The 22,508-nt window shown below is 51.2% G+C and overlaps 1 protein-coding gene across 1 annotated transcript in view; it reads left to right on the forward strand.

Moving 5' to 3' along the window:
- LOC144672185 (growth hormone-releasing hormone receptor-like) overlaps positions 1-22,508 on the forward strand; it is a 63,392-nt gene that overhangs the window by 18,302 nt on the left and 22,582 nt on the right. Inside the window, exons 5-6 of the mRNA XM_078534007.1 lie at positions 4,611-4,708; positions 14,491-14,623. Coding sequence (XP_078390133.1) covers positions 4,611-4,708; positions 14,491-14,623 — 231 coding nt within the window. The remainder of the gene's footprint in view (positions 1-4,610; positions 4,709-14,490; positions 14,624-22,508) is intronic.

The following is a 22,508-nucleotide window of genomic DNA, read 5'->3' on the forward strand; positions in this document are numbered from 1 at the left end:
CAGCCATGGGATGGGGAGGATGTTGCAGCCTCTACCGTCAGTATCCATAGCGCTCGGCTGCAACATGCAGGTAAAAGTGGTTGTCACGGCGACTCAGGCTTCCTGAGTGATCTGTAACACGCCATTGCCCAAGTGTTGGTCATTAATGCTATGTTACTACCAGGAGAGGTGAACGAGAGGGACCATGGTCTTTTTCTTGTGTAGCAGTTCCTACAATTCTGATAAGCATCCTTTAAAAGCAAACAGCAATATTGGCACCGATTGTTGACTGTTAAGCTGCTCTGCTCCAGAATAAAGCTTCATTAATTGAGTTTGTAGACTAATTAGGCCTTAAAAGGATTGTCAATGAGTACCTGTGTCTTTACAGTGCTCTGATGTTTTTTCAATGTTCTCCCTTCACACAGTGAGGGACCTGGCTGTGATTCATAGGTTCAATTAATTCCCAAAGCACCAGCTCACCGGGCTTCGCTGGCTCAGTGTGTTTATCCAGCAAGGAGAGGAAAGGGAAGACCCAAGTTCGTTTGCTGCTCTATGGGGTGATATTAGGAGTGGGGGAGGCAGGTGGGAGGGGGGTGGGGGGGGCGGGTGGGTGGCAGATAAGGCCTTAAGATGTAGGAGCAGAAGTAGTCCATTCAACCCATCTAGTCTGCTCCACCACGATGGTTGGGGAAAGCTGTCAGGGTGGCAGCTGATGAGAGGAAGGTTGGCAGGTGGAGTAGGGGGAGGTTGCTGGAGGGGAAGGTTATTGAAGGGAGGGTATCGGAGGTTTTCATGGGGGTGTGGTAGGTGGAGGTTGTTGGGGGTGTTGTTGGGGGTGTTGTTGGAGGGAGTTTTGTTGGAGGGGATGTTGTTGGGGGGAAGTTTTTGGAGGGGATATTGTTGGAGTGTTTTGTTGGGGGGAGGATGTTGGGGGGAGGATGTTGGGAGGAAGATTTGGGTGTAGGATTTTGGGGGGAGGGTGCTGGGGAGGAAGTTATTGCAGGGAGGTTGTTGGGGGGAGGTTGTTGGGGGGAGGTTGTTGGGGGGAGGCTGTTGGAGGAGGTTGTTGGGGGGATGTTGTTGGGGGAGGTTGTTAGGGAGAGGGTGTTGGGGGAGATTGTTGGGGGAGGTTGTTGGGGAGAAGGTGTTGGGGGAGATTGTTGGGGGAGGTTGTTGGGGGAGGTTGTTAGGGAGAGGGTATTGGGGGAGGTTGTTGGGGGGAGGCTGTTGGAGGAGGTTGTTGGGGGGATGTTGTTGGGGGAGGTTGTTAGGGAGAGGGTGTTGGGGGAGATTGTTGGGGGAGGTTGTTGGGGGAGGTTGTTAGGGAGAGGGTATTGGGGGAGGTTGTTGCGGGGAGGTTGTTGGGGGAGGTTGTTGGGGAGAAGGTGTTGGGGGAGATTGTTGGGGGAGGTTGTTGGGGGAGGTTGTTAGGGAGAAGGTGTTGGGGGAGATTGTTGGGGGGAGGTTGTTGGGGGAGGTTGTTAGGGAGAGGGTGTTGGGGAGGTTGTTGGAAGAGGTTGTTGTGGGGAGGTTGTTGCGGGAGGATGTTGGGGAGAGGATGTTGGGGACAGGATGTTGGGGAGAGGATGTTGTGGAGAGGATGTTGGGGAGAGGATGTTGGGGAGAGGATGTTGCGGGGAGGTTGCTGGGTAGAGGTTGCTGGGGAGGTTTCTGGGTAGAGGTTGCTGGGGGAGGATGTTGGGGAGAGGATGTTGGGGAGAGGATGTTGGGGAGAGGATGTTGGGGAGAGGATGTTGTGGGGAGGTTGCTGGGTAGAGGTTGCTGGGGGAGGATGTTGGGGAGAGGATGTTGGGGAGGGTGTTGGGTGTAGTAGAGAGTTTGTTGGGGGGGTTGTTGGAGGAGTATTGTTTGAGGGGTTGTTGGGCAGAGATTTGAGGTGTAGGGAAATCAAAGGGAGCATTGAATAAATCAGGGGGTTATTTTTGCATTGTTAGTTGTATAAAATATTGAAGGTGGTGGGGGTAGGGGGAGGAGGGAGAGTGGAATCGATATTTGACTGATCGTCAAGAATTGTCCAACAAAATGAACATTTGCTTTCCAATTGGTATGGGGGAGGTGGTATGTCGCTAGGTGACCAATAGGAAACGTGGAGCGGTTGGCTGTAATGTGTTAAAATCTCCTGGGAAACGACCAACCAGAGTTGGCAACCCAGTCCATGGTTACAGAGACCCTAACCCAGGTCAAAGAATCAGTGGCAGGAGGAGAGGGGAGGGATTTTCTTGACTGACATCCTACCCTGGATGAGCAGAAATTTCTTCCAATTAAATATTGGGAAGACTGAAGCTATTGTCTTCAGCCTCAGTCACAAACTCCGATCCCTCTCCACTGATTCCACTCTCTGTTCCTGAGGCTGAACTGTTAGTAACCTCTCTTTCATATTTGTCTACGAGATAATCTTCTGACCACCTCCATACGAACATACAAATTAGGAACAGGAGTCGGCCACTCGGCCCCTCGAGCCTGCTCTGCCATTCAATGCGATCATGGCTGATCTAATTGTGACTTCAAATCCACATTCCCACCTACCCCTGATAACCTTTCACCCTCTTGCTTATCGAGAATCTATCTAACTCTGCCTTAAAAATATTCAAAGACTCTGCTTTCACCGCCTTTGGAGGAAGAGAGTTCCAAAGACTCATGAATCTCTGGGAGAAATAATTTGCCCCCGTCTCTGTCTTAAGTGGACGACCCCTTTTCTTTTAAACAGTGACCCCCCTAGTTCTAGATTCTCCCACAAAGAGGAAACATCCTTTCTACACCCACCCTGTCAAGACCGCTCAGGATCTTATGTTTCAACCACCTCCATAACATCGCCACCTCCCCTCCCCTGCTTCAGCTCTTCTGCCGATGAAATCCTCACCCAAGCCTTTGTTACCTTTAGACTCGGCTGTTCTGAGGTACCCTCACATCCTCCTTGCTGTAAATTTGAGGGCTCTGCTGTCCATGTCCCAACTCGCACCAAATCCCATTCACCCATCAGCCCTCTGACCGTGCGCTGTTCCCAGTTAAGCAATGCTACGATTTTAAAATTCACACCCCTGTTTTCAAATCCAGTTGTGGACCAGCTCCTTCCCATCTCTGGGATCTCCTCCAGCTCCACAACCCTCTGAGGTACCTCACTCACTTTTCCGGGACCGCTTTGTACATTTCAGGGTTGCGGGGAGTCAGACTCTATCCTGAAAGGCAATGGGTACTAGACGGTGTACGCCCAGGACAGGATGCCAGTCCATCACAGGGGGCACACACACACACACAAACACAAACTCTCTCTCTCTCTGGGGGTCAATTTACTGGAGCCAACCCATGGAACCAGCACATCTTTGGGACAGGGGGAGGAAACCAGAGCACCTGGGGGGGAAAACCCACTTGGACATGGGGAGAACATGCGAACTCCACACAGACAGACAGACACCCGAGGTCAGGATCGAACCCAGGTCCTCGGAGCTGTGAGGCAGCAGCGCTAACCATTGCGCCACTGTGCCCCCTCACCCTCCTCTGCGATGCCCCCCGCCCTCTAATTCTGGCTACTTCAGCACCCCCGATTTTGAACCGCTCCACCATTGGTGGAGGCTGAGCCTTCTGCTGCCGACACCCTGAGCTGCTGGTTATATTTCTTATTCCCTTCACCCCTTTGCCTCTCTTCCCTCTTTAAGATGCTCCTTAAGACCCTGCCACGTCGAAGAAGCTTTTGGCCGCCTGTCCTGAGACCTCTTTGTGCCTGGGTGCGATATTCTATTTTTGAATTCCTCGGCGCGAAGTTTTTATCACATTGCAGGTGCTATGTTAATATAAGTTGTTGTTGAGAAGATATCACCCGCTACGACATCCAATCCTGTGCCCCCTCATTGTTTATTATATCAGCGATAGGAAGTTGTGAACAGCACTAGAATTTACTGTGCGCCTTCCCAAGTGCTCATTATTAGAGACTCAGTGTAACCTGTTATTCTTTGATGGAGGTGAGGGATTGTTCAGCGAGGGTATAGGCCTCTTGTATAAGTGCCGCACAATTGCTTGTTTACTCTTTTGTGATTTGAAGTGTGATAATCGCTGCAAACCAATGTTTTAAATCCGGCTGTTCACAGCCTGCGCTGGTGGGAGGGGTTGGGAGAGGGGGGGTGGAATTGGGAAGGGGAAAATGGAGGAGTGAGAGGGGGAGAGGGGGAGGTCGGGGAGTGGGAGGGAGATGGAGTCGGAGCAGGAGGGGAGGGGGAATTGGGGGTGTGGGAGGGAGAGGGAGTTGGGATGGGAGTTGGGGGGGTGGGTTAGGTGGCAGGATTGGGGGTGTGGCAGGGAGAGGGGGGAAATGGGAAGTGAGAGGGAGAGGCAGGAGGAGTGGGGGGGAAGGGGAGGAGGATTGGGGAGTGGGAGGGGGGGGGAGAGGGGGCATTTGAGAGTGGAAGAGGGGAAGGAGTTGGGGGATTTGAGGGGATCGGAGTGGAGAAGGAGTTGGTGGGAGGGGAGGGGATGAGTGTGGAGGGGGGAATAAGGGAGTGGGAAAGAGAAGAAAAGGCTTGCATCTCTATAGCGCCTTTCACTTCTCCAGGACATTCTAAAGTCACAGCAATGAAGGCCCCTGTGACCTGCATCCTAATGCTTATTTTTAAACTCAGGTGTCATACTATGGAATAATACAGATAATCTACACCGTGGGTTACAGCCTGTCACTGGTCATCCTTTCAGGCGCTGTGGTCATCTTGTCCATCATTCGGTAGGTCTCTCGCACTCAAGCCATTCATTTAAGCAGCACTGTGATAAGGTGTAATGGTTGTTTCTACGTGTGTATAATCGCTCCCGTTAAATAGGCACTGGCATCATCAGGAAGCTTCGGAACAAAATCCATTCTAAGATAGAAATCAAACTCAAAAAAAAAGGGAAAGGACTTGCATTCACATAGCGCCTCTCCTGACCTCAGGACATCTCAAAGTGCTCTCGGCCAATGAGAAGCACTTTTTGAAGTGGGGCCCTCTGGTTGCAGTGTGGGAAACGCAGCAACCAATTTGTGCAGCGCCAGCTCCCTTGACCAGCATTGAGATCGTGACACGATGATCTGTTTCTTAACCGATGTTAGTCGAGTGATAAATATTGGCCAAGTCAGGATGGATAACTCCACTGCAATTCTTTGAAATCATGCCATGGGATCTTTTTTGTCCACCTGAGAGGTCGGGGGGGGCCTCAGTTTAACATCTCATCCGAAAGATGGCACCTCCGACAGTGTCACATTCCCTCAGTACCGCTCTAGATGATATGCTCAAGTTGAGAGCACATAAACTGAAAGTTCATGAGGCTTGAAGACAATTAATCACAGAATCACACAGTGCAAAAGAGGCCCTTCGGCCCATCGAGTCTGCACCGACACGTGAGAAACATCTGACCTACCTACCTAATCCCATTTACCAGCACATGGCCCATAGCCTTGAATGTTATGACATGCCAAGTGCTCATCCAGGTACTTTTTAAAGGATGTGAGGCAACCCGCCTCCACCACCCTCCCAGGCAGTGCATTCCAGACCATCACCACCCTCTGGGTAAAAAAGTTTTTCCTCACATCCCCCCTAAACCTCCTGCCCCTCACCTTGAACTTATGCCCCCTTGTGACTGACCCTTCGACTAAGCGGAACAGCTGCTCCCTATCCACCCTGTCCATGCCCCTCATAATCTTGTACACCTCGATCAGGTCGCCCCTCAGTCTTCTCTGCTCCAACGAAAACAACCCAAATCTATCCAACCTCTCTTCATAACTTAAATGTTTCATCCCAGGCAACATCCCTGGTGAATCTCCTCTGCACCCCCTCCAGTGCAATCACATCCTTTCTATAATGTGGCGACCAGAACTGCACACAGTACTCCAGCTGTGGCCTCACCAAGGTTCTATACAACTCCAACATGACCTCCCTACTTTTGTAATCTATGCCTCAATTGATAAAGGCAAGTGTCCCATATGCCTTTTTCACCACCTCACTAACATGCCCCTCCGCCTTCAGAGATCTATGGACACACATGCCAAGGTCTCTTTGTTCCCCAAAACTTCCTAGTGTTATGCTGTTCATTGAATACTTCCTTGTCAAATTACTCCTTCCAAAGTGTATCGCCTCACACTTTTCAGGGTTAAATTCCATATGCGACTTATCTGCTCATTTGGCCATCCCCTCTATATCTTCCTGTAGCCCAAGACACTCAACCTCACTGTTAACCACCCGGCCAATCTTTGTGTCATCCGCAAACTTACTAATCCTACCCCCCACATAGTCATTTATGTCGTTTATATAAATGACAAATAATAGGGGACCGAGCACAGATCCCTGTAGTACGTCACTGGACACTGGCTTCCATTCACTAAAACATCCTTCTGTCTCCTACAACTAAGCCAATTTTGAACCCACCTTATCAAATTACCCTGTATCCCATGTGCATTTGCCTTCTTTATAAGTCTCCAATGTGGGACCTTGTCAAAGGCTTTGCTGAAATCCATATAAACTACATCAACTGCACTACCCTCATCTACACACCTGGTCACCTCCTCAAAAAATTCAATCAAATTTGTTAGGCATGACCTCCCTCTGACAAAGCCATGCTGACTATCCCTGATCAAACCTTGCCTCTCCAAGAGGAGATAGATTCTCTCCTTCAGAAGTTTCCCCAATAGTTTCCCCACCACTGACGTGAGACTCACTGGCCTGTAGTTCCCTGGCTTATCTCTACAACCCTTCTTAAATAGCGGAACCACATTAGCTGTTCTCCAGTCCTCTGGCACCTCCCCCGTAGCCAGAGAGGAATTAAAAATTTGGGTCAGAGCCCCTGCGATCTCCTCCCTTGCCTCCCTCAGCAGTCTGGGACACAAATCATCCAGACCTGGAGATTTGTCCACTTTTAAGCCTGCCAACACCTGTAATACCTTGTCACTCCCTATATCAATTTGCTCAAGAACCTCGCAGTCTCTCTCCCCGAGTTCGATACCTTCATCCTCATTCTCTTGGGTGAAGATGGATGTGAAGTATTCATTCAACACTCTACATTGGCTCCGCCCACAGATTTTCCCCTTGGTCCCTAATGGACCCTACTCTTTTCTTGGTTATCCTCTTCCCATTGATATACTTATAGAATATCTTAGGATTTTCCCTACTTTTACCAGCCAGAGCTTTCTCATATCCCCTCTTTGCTCTCCTAATTGCTTTCTTAGCTCCAGCCTGCACTTTCTGTACTCCACTAATGCCTCTGCTGATTTGCTCCCCTTGTACCTGCTAAAAGCCTCTCTTTTCTTTCTCCCCGTATCCTGAATATCTCTGGTCATCCATGGTTCTCTGGGCTTGTTACTCCTTCCTATCACCCTAGAGGGAACATGTTGAATCTGTACCCTCCCCATTTCCTTTTTGAACACCCCCCACTGTTTCTCTGTAGATTTCCCCACAAGTACCTGTTCCCAGTCTACCTTGGCCAGATCCTGCCTTATTTTACTAAAACCCACTCTCCCTCAATCCAAAACATTTTTTTGCCACATGTCTATTTCTTTGCCCATGACAAACTTAAACTGTACCATGTTGTGGTCGCTATCACTAAAATGCTCCCCCACCACCACCTCAGCCACCTGTCTGGCTTCATTCCCCAGAATTAGGTCTAGCACTGTGCAGTCCCTTGTTGGACCCTCTACATATTGACCTGAAAAGTTCTCCTGTACACATTTCAAGAAATCCACTCCATCCAAGCCCTTAACACTATGTCTATCCCAATTAATGTTGGGAAAGTTGAAATCACCTAATATAATTACTCTATTGTTATTGTTTTTACACACCTCTGCAAATTGTGCACATATTTATTCCTCAATTTCCCGCCGACTATCTGAGGGTCGACAATAAACACCTAACAATGTGGCTGCCCCTTTTTTATTCCTAAACTCTACCCACAAAGCTACATTCGATGCCCCCTTCAAGATATCATCTCTCCTTACTGCAGTAACCGACTCCTTAACTAATAATGCAATGCCTCCTCCTCTTTTACCCCCTCCCCTGTCTCGCCTGAAGATTCTATATCCCAGAATGTTGGGCTGCCAATCCTGCCCCTCCTTCAACCACGTCTCAGTGATGGCTACTATATCACAATTCCACGTGTCAGTCCTCACCTTTAACTCATCCATTTTACCTGTAATTCTCCTGGCATTAAAGTAGAGGCCATCCAGCCTTGCCTTACTCCCTTGAAGCTTATTGCAGCTGTACTCCCTCTGACTTGATTGTTTTACTGTATTGTGATGTGTCCCTATTCTGCTAACATTCTGTGTCCCCTCCCCCTGCTGAATTAGTTTAAACTCCTCCCAACAGCACTAGCAAACCCACCCGCAAGGATGTTAGTCCCACTCTGGTTCAGATGTAGATCGTCCCGCTTGTACAGGTCCCACCTTCCCCAGAAACGGTCCCAGTGATCCAGAAATCTAAAATCCCCCCTTCTGCACCAACTCTTAAGCCACGTATTCATCTGCGCTATTCTCCTATTTCTGAGCTCGCTAGCACGTGGCACTGGGAATAATCCAGAGATTACACCCAAGAGGTCTTGCTTTTTAGTCTGCTGCCTAACTCCCTGAATTCTTCATGCAAGACCTCATCCCTCTTTCTATCTATGTCATTGGTACCAACATGTACCATGACCTCTGCCTTATCACTCTCCCCCTTCAGGATGTCCTACAGCCGTTCAGTGACATCCCAGACCCTGGCACCAGGGAGGCAACACACCATCCTGGAGTCACGTTGACGGCCACAGTAGCACCTATCTGTTCCCCTGACTATAGAATCCCCTATTACTATTGGTCTTCTTCCCCTCCTGTACAGACAGGCTGCTTGTGGTGCCAGAAGCTTGGCCCTGTCCGCACTCCCTGGAGGAACCAGCGCCCTCATCAACCTCCAAAATGGAATACCGATTTGCGAGCGGGACCCCAGGGGACTCCTGAATTACCTGCCTGTTTCTCTTGGACTGCCTGGTGGTCACCCATTCCCTTCAAGTCCCTACAGCTGCGGTGTGACCACCTCGCTAAACGTGTTATCCACGATGCTCTCAGACTCGCGGATGCTCCACAGTGTCCCCAGCCGCCGTTCCAGCTCTGAAACCCGAGCTTCCAGGAGCTGCAGCTGGACACACTTCCTGCACACGTGCTGGTCCCGGGCACTGGAAATGTTCCCGGCTTCCCACATGGAGCACGAGGAGCGCACCAGGGGATCAGAAAAATGCTTTGCCTCCCCTCTGTCCTTGACAGGATAGCAGGTGAAGGGACCAAGTACCCAGAGGAGGATGGACAGTTAACACCCCCGAGAAGGAGGTGGGTTGATCTCTTGAAGAGAAGGTTGCTTGGACCTTTTTTTTTCAGGGTAGGTGTGTGAAAATGGAAATTGCAGAACGTTTCCCCCCCCACTCCCCCCTCCCCCTCCCCCACTAACACCCTCTCCCCACCACAGGCAATGATTTAACGCCAATCATTTCAGTGGACAGAAGGCCCCAGGCTGGGATTACACCATTTTATTAATTTGCACCTTCCTGTGCAGCCATGGGGAGAGCCACCAAGTTATCGAACTCCCTCCTTGTTGTTCCTCAGGGGGCCTGCGAGAGAGAATCTAGGAGGGAGTATATTTGTGGCCCTGAATGGGGCAGATTCAATGGCCTGAACTATACCATGCGTGTTGGGACCCCTGACTACGGGGTGAAAAGCAGTTCCCGATCTCTCACTTGCCAATGGTTGGACTGCCTGGTGATTTTAGCGCAGGCCGTCTCCTAACCCTCCCATTAAGGACGGCGGACAGACTCCTTTCCTTACTCCATTCTCTCGTTGGATGGCGGGCGTCGCTGGCAAGGCCGGGGTCTGTTGCCCATCCCTAATTGCCCTGGCACTGGGTGGCTTGCTGGGCCATTTCGGAGCCAACCACATCGCTGTGGGTCTGGAGTCATGCGTAGGCCAGACCGGGTAAGGACGGCAGATTTCCCTCCCCACGGGTCATCAGTGAACCAGATGGGTTTTTACGACAATCGAAGGTGGCCACCTGAAATTACTGATGGCTAGTTTTATAACTCCAGATTTTGTTAGTTGAATTTAAATGCCGCCAGTTGCGTTGGTGTGGGGTTTGAACCCACATCCCCAGAGCATTAGCCTGGGCCACTGGCTCAGTGGTGTTGCCGCTAGGCCGGCGACCCACCAATGATGATGCCCGGTGGCACCTCCAAAGCCTCAGCAGGGTCACTGGGAGAGGTGGATCCTGCTGCCGTAGGCCCGAGACACTTCCGGATCAGCAGGGCCCGGTAAGTAAAAAAGGAACAAAAAACACCCCAGTTTGGTGAGGGGAGGCTGCCTCCCGTTAAAGGTAGAAGCCTCCCCGTGCGGTCAGTGGGTCACCGCGCTGTCCGAAAGAGGCCGGCGGCCTTGAGAAAAGGCCCCAAAGTTAGGCCATGCGATGTGCAAATTGGCAGCCCGCCTCCTTGGGAGGGCACAGCCGCACCTATCCGGTCCTGCCGCTGGGAAAGTGTCCTGGTGGCGGGAAGGCATGGGGGGGAGCTATTGGGACAAGGCTCACCGCTATTTTACTGGCCCCCCCCACCCCCACCCAGCCAACACTCCCACCCTCCTCCCAGCCCAGGCGGCCATTAACATTCTGGAGAAAGAGTCAAGCGGTCTCTTCTTGCTCCACCTTTCTTTATCGAGCTCCTCGTAATACTTGAGTCAAATACAACAGGGGAGCGCTGCCATTAACACAGCGTTTACAGGTGGTTGTGTGGTCGTCTCTGAGAAATAGCAGACAAGGGGGGGAATACATTTAGAGGGGATGCTAAACTGAGGCCCCGTCTGCCCTCTCAGGCGGATGTAAAAGATCCCACGGACACTATTTTCGGAAGGGAGCAGGGAAGCAGGACGCTTGACTTATTGTCCGGAATTTTAATGGCCGCCTGGGCTGGGAGGAGGGCGGGAGTCAGGGCTGGGGGGCGGGGAGCAGGACGATAGCGGTGAGCTGTGTCCCGATCGCTCCCGGTGCCTTCCGGGGCATTCTCCCAGCGGCTGGACCAGACACCCTGCACGGCCTTACCCTCCGAGGAGGCGGGCTGCATATCTGCCCACTCGAAAGGCCCCGGGTTTCCTGGACTAATGTCCAGCCCTCAAACGGCGCCGCGGAAAGGCAAATTATTGGATCATTTGAGCACGTTGCCGTTTCTGGGGTCTCGCAACGGGCTGGAATTAGCCGCTGCGGTTTCTACCTTGCAACAGGCACTTCAACACTGGCGGCAAAGAGCTTTGGGACCTCTTGGTGTTGGTGAAGGGTGTCACGTCATAGAGTCGTCCAGCAGAGAAAGAGGCCACACTGCCCATATTGCGGACGGGCCGAATGGCCTGCTCCTAAGTCCTACATTCCTCAGCCTTGTGCTGGCCCTTGGAAAGAGCTTCTTATTTCGTCCCTGACCCCCACCCCCCCACACCCCCTGCTCTTTTCTCTTAGCTCTGCAAACTCCTACGTTTCAAGTACTCATCCCGTCTGGAAACGGCCTGTTGAATCTGCCTCTGCTGCCCCTTTCGGGCAGCGCCTCCTCGATCATAAAACAATTCAAAAAACCCTCACGTCCTCCTCTCGGCTCCTTTCGCCCATTGCCTTAAATCTGGGTTGCTGGACAGGGTCGCCGGTCTGAAATATAAAAATGCACCTACAGGAGCTGCCCATCTGTTTCACAACGGCTGAGACGTTCCTTCGGGAGCGCTTGCTGTAACGCCACACCCTCACCCCCCTTTGCTAGAAATAATGTCGAAGAGAGAGAGAGAGAGAGGGGCTAAGGCCTCGGACACCGCCACGCTACACAAACGCTAAGCGGGCTTCAGAAGGCGGGAAAAGAAGGAAGTGACTTGCATTTACATAGCGCCCGTCATGGCCTCGGGGGCGTCCCGCTGCGTCTGACAGCCGGCAAAGTGCCTTTCTTAAGTTACTCTCAAGTGAAAAAAAACGACAGCCCATTTGTACACAGCAAGATCCCATGTGAATTGAACGGCCGGATCAGCAATCTCTGGGGCTGGTGGGCTGAGAGGTGCCAGCCCGAAAAGTAGGGAGAACTCCATCGCTAGTCTTCGAAATAGTTCCACGGGGTAGTTAAATCCTACGTGAACACTCTGAGACCTTGGGCTGAATTTAATGCCTCCCCCTCCAGCGACTTTTGGGGGGGTGGGTTGGTGTGGGGGGGGTGCGGTTGGTGGGGGAGATTTAATTGGGCAGGAGGGTGCGGGGTCAGGACCCCGCTGTCTTCCGGCCTCTGTCCGATGAAGTCCGGGATAGGAAGTCTCGTGGGCGGCCTACCCGTGAAGATCCTGATCAAGGCGGTGGAGGCTGCTTCAATCGAGGAATTCGAGCGGGTCGTGCGATGTTTCTGTTCCGATAATCAATGCGCAGGGTTACGGGGTGGGGGGGGGAAAAGGCAGGAGAACTGGCACTGAGTCATAACGCTCGCTCGGAGAGCCTGTGCGGACACGATGGGCCGAATGGCCCCCTTCTGCACCATAACTATTCTCTGATTTCTGTGAGGCCCTTAAAGCAAGAAGTTAGTGCCCAGGTAAGGGCCTGATCCCAGCAGTGCTGGTATTCAGTCAGTGAGGTGGGGTGGTGGGGAGTCACTAGGCACAGAGCCCAGAGAGGAAAACCCCATCAGGGCTTCCAAGAGGGGACCTTCATTCGAAGACACTCGGGGACTGTTCGAGGGACCCGACATCGGGGGGGGGCCTGCCCTTTCCGAAGAACCCTCCCCAACTCCCCACGCCCCACACCTTCCCTGTGACCCACACGCCGTGACTCCCATCCTGTCCTCCCCCACCTGGGGGTCCCTTCGTTGATCTTGAGCCTCTGGTGGGGGCGCATCACCAGCAGCAGCAGCCACCGCTCCTGGTGATGCTGACGGCGATGGAGAGCCGGCAGTTCTCAGCGGGTGGGATTCCTGCCCCCTCCCACCACCCCGGGGTGTCCTTAATCCTGGGGAAGGTCCGATGGCTGGCCACTGTAGTGCCTGGCGGGGGCACTTAATTTTTTTTCGTTACCCATTGATGGGATGTGAGCATCGCAGGCTGGGACAGCATTTACTGCCCGTCCCTAATTGCCCCTTGAGAAGGTGGGGGTGAGCTGCCTTCTTGAACCGTTGCAGTCCATGTGGTGTAGGTACACCCACGCTGCTGTTAGGGAGGGATTTCCAGGATTTTGACCCAGCGACAGTGAAGGGACGGCGATATATTTCCAAGTCAGGATGGTGAGTGACTTGGAGGGGAACTTCCAGGTGGTGGTGGTTCCCATCTATGTGCTGCCCCTGTCCTTCTAGATGGTAGTGGTCGTGGGTTTGGAATTCCAATGGGATTTTCCAGTAGAGGCGATGGATGGTCTGGCTGGCTAAGGAACTGGGGGCGGCGAGACCCCCAACGCAAACATTAAATTCCACCCCTTTATCTGTAAGATTCTGCCTCCAGCAGTGCAGCAACAGCCTAGAACGTAGGCCCAAATCTGTGAGGCGGGGCTTGAACTCACAACCTTTAACACTCAGAGAAGCCAAACTGTGGGCTGAAAAGGTGAGGAGAATCAAAAATATCTGAATGGGCTTTCAGTGTGGGATTTAAACCTGTGGATTGTATATGGACTGGACAATTGAGGTGGGGGCGGGAGTTAGGAGTTCATCCATTATAAAACCCTGCAAAATGGGAGATGATGATGTTATCACGGTAACAAAGTAGGGAGGCAGGGTGAAAGACACCTATTTGCCTCTTGAGAATGCTTATCAGTTTGCCAAGTAATTTAGTCCACAAGTCTGTGTTAACTACTTCCCAACATCTCCCCTTCTCATGTGTGGCCCGTGTCCCCTTAGTATGTGAATCCTTTTCTACCAATGTGCTACTGACTCAGGATTGCCTGAGAGTCTATTGCTATTACCACCTCCTGGCACTTTAAATACAGACAATACTTGCATCAGAGGCTCCTGGAGCCTCCTCTCCTGTTCAATAGGATCTTGGCTGACCTTCTGCCTCAGCTTCACTTTCCCACCCATTCTGTGAAAGACCAAAAATCTGTCTATCCCAGCCTTAAATATACGATATGATGGAGCATCCACAAGCCTCTAGAGTAGAGAATGCCAAAGATTCACAACCCTTTGAGTGAAGAAATTTCTCCTCATCTCAGTCCTAAACGACCAGTCCCTTATCCTGACTCTGTGTCCCTTCGTTCTACATTCTCCGGCCGGGAGCGGTGGGGGGTGGTGGGGGGGTGGAGGTGGGGAGCAACCTGTCAGTGTCTACCCTGTCGAGCCCCTTCAGAGTCTTACATTTCAATAAGATCGCCACTCATTCTTCTAAACTGCAGAGAATATAGACACAATTTACTCAGCCTCTCATCATGAGGCAACTTGGTCACCTTTTCTGTATAACTTTACGCATAAAGAAAATACCAGGTCATGTGCTGCGTGACTTCTCCTGTGGGAATCATTCCTTAAACTATCTTTCCCCTTTATTCTCTCTAGGAGGCTACACTGTACCAGGAATTATATCCACATCCAGCTGTTTATCACCTTTATCCTTCGGAGTTTGTCGGTCTTTATTAAGGATGCGGTTCTCTTTGGCGACGCTGATGTTGACCACTGTACCTTTTCCACGGTAACCACCCTTTGACCTCTGGGAAGTGTGGCTAGGCCGAGTTTGCAGCGAGAAGCTGGACTCAAGATGAAGCTTCGTGTTGTGTGGGCTGAGTGAGTCTGCCCAACGCGCTTTCCTTTAGCACCTTCAATGTGGTGAATACACTCTAAGGTGCTTCTACAGGGGCACGGCCGTAGAGCGACAGGGCCATTACAGCATGAAAGGAGGACCCTTTGTCTGTCGAGTCCACTCTGAGTCTCTATAGAGCAAATCCAGTCGGTCTCATTCCGCAACTCCATCTCTGTAGCCCTGCAAGTTTATTTCCCTCAAGCGCCCATCTAATTTTCTTTCGAAATCCTTGACCGTCTGGGCTTCCACCACCCTTGTGGTCAGTGAGTTCCAGGTCATTATCACTCGCTGCGTAGAAAAAGTTCTGGAAAAACTCAGCAGGTCTGGCAGCATCGGCGGAGAAGAGCAAAGTTGACATTTCGAGTCCTCAAGAGGACTCGAAACGTCAACTTTGCTCTTCTCCGCCGATGCTGCCAGACCTGCTGAGTTTTTCCAGGTATTTCCATTTTTGTTTTGGATTTCCAGCGTCCGCAGTTTTTTGTTTTTATAACTTATTTTTATATAGAAAAAGTTCTTCCTCACGCTACCCCTGTGCCTCTTGCCCAAAATCTTAAGCCTGTGGCCCTCTGGTCCTTGTACCATCAGCTAATGGGAGCAGATTTTCTTTGTCTACTGCAAGGGTTAGTCTGGGGGGGCTCACCAAAAAAGAGAGTTGAAGTCATAGGTAATTTGAAAGCAGTTTATTAAGAAGCAACAGTTTTGCACATATGCTAAATAGGCAGAAAAGACCTGTAACAGGCGAGAATGGTCCACTGGGCCCAGACCTGACGAATGGATGGGGGATACTGGTCTCCATGACTGGTGACGGCACTCTCCTCAGAACAGGTTTACTGACCCCAGGTCAGATGAACGGACGGATGAAGCTGGTCTCCATGGCTGGAGGTGACAGTCTCTCCCGCTCTCTCTCAGTCTTCTTGAGCTAGCCGAGGTGTCAGGCCAAAGCCAGGATGGATCACTTTCTGAAAAGCTCTCTCCCGTCCGGAATCTTCTTCTTAAGCTAGCCGAGGTGTTAGACGGGGAAAAAAAGCACCGGTCCACCTCGGAGTGATTTTTTTCCCGCTTGAGAGTCCGTTTATATACCTATGTCAATCACCTATTCAATTGTCTGTTAGAAAGGGACAGGTTTTCAAGGTAATCCCTCCTACCTCACGCCCAGGAGTCCATGAACTAACCTCGCGGCTTAAAACCTGCTCGGGCAAAAGCAAAATACTAAGGATGCTGGAAGTCTGAAATAAAAACAGAATAATGCTGGAAAAAACTCAGCAGCGTCTGTGGAGAGAGAAACAGGGCTAACGTTTCAAGCCCAATATGACGCTTCTTCAGAGCTAGGCACCTGCTAGGGCATCCTGTTTAACCTTCACTCGGACAGCTGATTCATGTATGGGTCATGAGATCCCACCTTAGCAGGTTTTGGAAAGTCTTCTTTCAGAGCCTGTGCTAGAGACAGGTCCCTGGCAGAGATAACAGGCTTCACCAGAGAGTGAGAGAGAGAGAGAGAGAGATTCTTAAAATATTCAATACATTTCTTAGGATTTTATTATGTTATCACACAGCGATTATTTTTCACTACCTTACTTAAACTTGTCATAATCTTGTACGCCTCTTTCAAATTTCCCCTCCACCTCCTTTATTCCGAGGGGAACAGCCTCAGCTTCTCCAACCTAACTTGTAGCAAAATTTTAGTGTGGTCAGACACCAATTTGACACCAATAAAGTTGGGAAGAAGTGGGTTTTAAGGAACAACTTAAAGGAGGAGAGATTATTGGAGGAAGTTCAAGAGCCTAGGAATTTGGGTATATGCGAGAGGCCAAAATTGGAGAGGTTACAGAGATTTGATGAAGCTATGGAGGAATTTGAGCAGGAGGGTGAGAATTTTAAAATCTTGTCCGTAAGGAAGCCAGAGGGGGAGAGCGTGAGGCTCTTGGGTCTAGAAACAGCCAGAGACAGACCAGAATTAAAAGTGCAAGAACAACGTGGCTACTTTTATTAAAACAGCTTCTTCAGACTCTGCTTCTAATTGCAAGCTCCCTCTGCTGGTAGTATTCTGTATGGCATCTTCAAGTGAACAAGATGAACATTGCACTTTTCAAAACGCTAATACGCTGCAGAGGGATGGATGAGTGGGATCTGATGTAAGTTAGGATGTGGGCAGCAGGGTTTTGGATAAGCTAGCAAAGACATGGGTGAGGGTTTCAGCAGCGGGTGGACTGAGGCAGGCACAGCGACAAATGTCACAGAGGTGGAAGTAGGAGGTTTTGGGGATGGATGGGAATTGGGGTTGGAAGCTCCATGATTGACTGAGAACAGCAGCCAATGGGACCTGTTTGCCCAATGATTCACTTTGCGCTCAGGCATTGTCTGATAGCAACAGGCATTGTTGGGGTGGGGGAAGGAGTGAAAGGAGGAAGTTCAACCTTTGCCCCTGTGCTCACTGACCACCACCCGCCACCCTCCCTATTGACAACATCATGATTTTAGGTCGAATGCAAGTCATAGGTTGGGCCCTCATCGAATCGTAAAATGGCTACAGCGCAGAAGCAGGCCATTCGGCCCCTCATGTCTGTGCCCCAGCTCAATAGTTGGCACCTGGTCTTGATGCGATCCCTTTGTTTAATGAACTGGAAGCAATGAAACTTATTTCTGCCCACTGAAACTGGCTGGGGACACGACACATTTTCATGGCCGGGGCTTGGCATCATATTTGCTGTCCATGCAGTCGGAGGAGAGGTAAATATGGTGGAGGCAGATTCAATCCTGACTTTCACAAGGGAATTAGATAAACACCTAAGGAGAAAATTTCAGGGTGACAGATAAAGGGCAGGGGAGCGGGACTAGCTGCATTGCTCTTTCAGAGAGCCAGCACAAGCACAAAGGGACGAATGGCCTCCTTGCTTATAAATAAAAGCAAAATGCTGAGGATGCTGGAAATCTGAAATAAAAACTGAAGGCTCTGGAAATACTCAGTGTTGCGTAAGCCTTTAAGCAGTAACAGCATGCCATTGAATATAAAGGTATTCGGCAGAGCAAGGGTTAATGTGGGACTGGAAAATAGTACAGCCCATGGTATGGTGCATAGAGTCATATGATAGTAGACTTTGGGGGTAGAGCCTGGAAGGAGCCATCAGCTGTAAATCAGGAAACAGAAGGGAGGGAGGAACTCAGGAAAATTATAATCACCAGGGAAGTGGTATTGAGTAAAATGTTGGGGCTGCGGACTGACAAATCCCCAGGTCCGGATGGACTTCACCCTAAGGTCTTGAAAGAAGTGGCGAGTGAGATAGTTGATGCACTGGTTTTAATTTTCCAAAATTCCCTGAATTCAGGGAAGGTTTCATTAGGTCGGAAATTAGCAAATGTAGCTCCTTTATTCAAAAAGGGAGGGAGACAGAAAGCAGGAAGCTATAGGCCAGTTAGCCGAACATTTGTCATAGGGAAAACGATAGAAGCTATTATTAAAGATTTTGTAGCAGGGCACTTAGAAAATATCAAGGTAATCAGGCAGAGTCAACATGGTTTTGTGAAAGGGAAATCATGTTTAACCAATTTATTGTAGTTCTTTGAAGGAGTCACATGTGCTGCGGATAAAGGGGAACCGGTGGATGTACTGTACTTAAATTTCCTGAAGGCATTAGATAAATGTCACATCAAAGGTTATTGTGGAAAATAAAAGCTCATAGTGTAGGGGGTAACATATTGGCATGGATAGAAGATTGGCTAGCTAACAGGAAGCAGAAAGTAGGCATAAATGGGTCTTTTTCTGGTTGGCACAGGGAGTGGCGTGCCACAGGGATCAGTGCTGGGGCCTCAACATTTTACAATTTATATAAATTAGATGAAGGGACTGAAGGAATGATTGCTAAATTTGCTGATGACACAAAGATAGGTAGAAAAGCACTTGGTGGGTCCTTTGTCAGCCTTCAGCACCTGACCCCTTCAGGAACACAGCATCACTGGTCACAGATGCTGAAGAGATGGGGGCCAGCCCCACCTTAAAGGTGCTGAGAGCACACAGAGGGAATGAGGGAACTCTGTGGCACCTGCCCACTACATTCTGGCAGCAATGACCAGCACTGCCGAGGTGCAGGTATCAGTAATGTGTCCAGGGAGTGTGAGGCTGGACCATCACTGTGGTCTGAAGGTTGCACAGGGCACGGGGAAGAGGCCCTGGACTGAGACACCAGCCTTTATCTTGTGCAGAAAGGTTTCACATCTGAGTGACAAGAACACAGCTCATCAGAACAAGGAGCCACAGACAGAGAGACATTCTTGGGAGTTTATTGACAATAGTGAACATTATGTACGAGTGATTAACACCTGTGCCCAGGCTGCGCAACTACATCTTCTTAACCGTCCTAAACCTGCTACTACGTCATGGTGCTCCCCAGACATCCACAGAGGAGATGGAGGCAGCCTGCTGACTGCTACCTGTCTGTGATGATCCTGGCTGGTATCCTCTGGGGCCCTGAGACCTGGAGGCCCCGGCCTGCTTTCAGGGTCCTGCTGTGTGGCAGTGGCACCCTCCTCAGCCTGTGGAGCTGGAGCTGCTGGGATCACAGGAAGAGGGGATTCGGATGGGCCCGGAGTATGCACCTGCTGATCCTCCTCCTTATAGGTGCCCCAGGGCCCCAGGCTGACTCCTTGAGCGGAAGGGGTAGCCAGAGTGAGATTGGGCTTTCCTGGTCCCCTCTCGCTTACAAACAGTCGGAGGCTAACGATGACATCAGTGATGGGGTTCAGCCCGCGCAGCAGTGCAGGAGTGACATCCTGGACCAAGGTCTCCATGGCAGCTGCTATCCTACCAGTATTGACCTTGGTGCATTGACATGGCGACGCTATCATCTCAGCCAGAAGGTGGACAGAATCCTCCATCATGTCTTGCAATCTGAGGAGCGCAGTGGACATCCCGTCCTGGAGTACCCGAGCTTGTCTTTGCAGCTCCAGCAACTGTGACATGACCGAGTCCAGAGGCTCATCATCTGACTTGGACTCAGCAACGTTCTGGCCTCCAGCAGCCCTCCGAGCGCCGGGGACCTGGGAAGTCCCAGCGTCCACCTGCTGTGGATCAGCTGGTGTAATGTGCTCGCCAGATTGTGATCCAGTGGCTATTCTAAAGCTAGTTCCCACAGAGGTGTGTATCTCTGTGCTAGTGGAAGGTGTAGGTGAGCGCTGTGATGGGACTTCAGGGAGGGTTTCAGTGGATTCCTCTTCTGAGTTTCCCTCGGGGCTTGACTGGAGGCCCTGTGTCATGGTCTCTCTTGGCTGTCTCCCAGATGTGCCTGGGAAAGCAAGGGAAGATAATTAGTACATGGCAGTGGCCTGTGAAAGAGGACACATCACTCACAGCATGGTTGTCTGATGGATGTTGCAATGCTGGACCCCCACTTGGTAAAGCACCGCCGACCTCACCGTCAGCACAGGACCGGTCCAGATCATCGCCGGCCAGCTGGATGGCTCTGTTTTCAAAGTCCGTGAGGACCTTGATTTTGGGCATTCCTCCACCGGTCTGAGACCTCTTCCTCTTTTTGTGTGCCACCTTGTCCGGCAGGAATAGTGGAGAGAGTGTAAGCAGGATGCTTGCCAGGCCAGATGATAAGTATGCCTGGCCTGTGTGGGTGGTGAGTGGTCCCATGGATGGGATGAGGTGAGTGTGAGAGAGTGAATGGTGATGTCCCTTGAACAGTGAGTGAGGGCCCTGTGGATGTGTGATGGGTTTGTGAGTGTGTGAGTTGAGAGGGATGAGAAGAGCGACTTACCCTGGCCGAATGGAGGAGATCATTCACCCTGTTGCGGCACTGGGTGTCTGTCCTCTTTTGCAGGGCATTGGCGCTGACCACCGCCTCCCCAAGCCAGGTTGGTGATGTTGCTGCCCCTCCTGCGGCCAGAGCAGGGGGTAGAGGACATCACGGCGAGCCCCGACTGTGTCTAAAAGGGACACGACATTGAACCTTGGGGGCTGCAGTCTTTTTGCCTTTTGGGGCCATGTCTTCTATGCAGTAGCCCTGGGCTGGGAAGCGCTGAGAGGTGTGTGCGCCTCTGCACTTTAAATATGGCGCCTGGCGCCAAGAGGATAGCCTGGCGGGCGCTTAGTGCAAACCCCGGACGATGCCACCCCACCCTCAGCTCATGCTGAGAAAAGGGGGGGCAGGTCCTGTTCTCCCCTGCCCCCCACTCCGCTCTGCCCTGTCGGTGATCCCCAAGGGGACGCTGCAGTCCACACTCCTGGGTTCAGCTCGGCCTGTGAGTCAGTGACAGGAGGACGTAGATTTAGCAGCGGCGAGGCCAGTGGTGGGCCTTCCCCTGGATCAAGGCCCCAGGGTGGGGGGGGTTGGGGGGGGGCGGAAGTCTCGCCTCCCGGGAGCGGCCGGCCAGTCGGAGGTCAGCAGCTCTTGTACTCGGTGGTGCCACTTGGAGTCAGTGGCAGCTGCCGGAATAGCAGGTTCTAGGACACTGGAGCGATCCAAGCCACAGGGAAGCATTGTGGGGTGGGGTGGGGAGGTGTTGGGGTGGGGCAGGAGAGCGGGGTGGTTCTGGTCGCAACATGCTGGGGGGAGGGGGGGTGGTCAGCAGCAAGAGCAGGAAGGTGGCTCTCGGTGGGCTCCTCCTTCCTGATGTCCAGCCCCTCAATCGGGCCCAGCTGTACAAGAAGAAACTTTTCCCCTTAGCGGAGGTGTCGATAAGCTGGGGGCATAGATTTAAGGTAAGGGGCAGGAGGTTTAGAGGGGATTTGAGGAAATTGTTTTTCACCCAGGTGTATCTGGAACTCACTGCCTGAGGGGGTGGTAGAGGCAGGAACCCTCACAACATTTAAGAAATATTTAGATGAGCACTTGAAATGCCATAACATACAAGGCTACGGGCCAAGTGCTGGAAAATGGGATTAGAATAGATAGGTGCCTATTGATGGCCAGCACGGACACGGTGGGCTGAAGGGCCTGTTTCTGTGCTGTATAACTCTATGACTCTATGAGCACCTCCTGCAAGTTCACCTCCGAGGAACTTGCATACTCACCATCCTGACTTGGAAATATATCGCCGTTTCTTCACTGTCGCTAAGGTCAAAATCCTGGAACTCCCTCTCTAACGGCACTGTGGGTGTACCTACACCACATGGACTGCAGTGGTTCAAGAAGGCAGCTCACCACCACCTTCTCAAGGGCAACTAGGGATGGGCAATAAATGCTGGCCTAGCTAGCGATGCCCACATTCTGCAACTGAAACTAAATTAAAAAAAGCCAGTAGAGCAATGAACTATGGGGCCCACACAGTGAAGTACTAATCAGGTGATGTCATGACAAAATTGTGCTGTGTTCTGGCCGGACAACACCTTGAGCATTCATTCTTTGGAATATATAGACATATATTGAGTCTTAGTTTCCCCACTCCCCAAACCCATTGTAATGTAACCTTTAATTATTACCCATCAGCCATTGAGACCATCCAATCCTAATTCCCATTGGATCTTAAGCAGCCAATGGCAGGGGCATTTGTCCTGACCGGCTAGGTCAGGATTCAATCAGAGGTTAAAGGTCAGTGTCTAACCCACCAGGCAACTCCTGCCCACCCCACACATCCTGAGGCTTACTTTGCCTCCCTCTGTTTGGACAGAATTTGCCGGGTCAGAAGCTTTGTTTTGAATTCTAAGCACCCGTGAGGCTGTCGTTGGTGCGGCTGGGAGGTCACTTCCTCAATAACGTTATGGAAGTTGGCTAGGCACGTATCTCCCTGTCCTAGGCTTTGCTGACTGTCGTCTACTGCATTGGATGGCTAACTCTCATAC

Source organism: Cetorhinus maximus, chromosome 3 (assembly GCF_964194155.1).
Source record: "Cetorhinus maximus chromosome 3, sCetMax3.hap1.1, whole genome shotgun sequence".
NCBI lineage: Eukaryota > Metazoa > Chordata > Chondrichthyes > Lamniformes > Cetorhinidae > Cetorhinus > Cetorhinus maximus.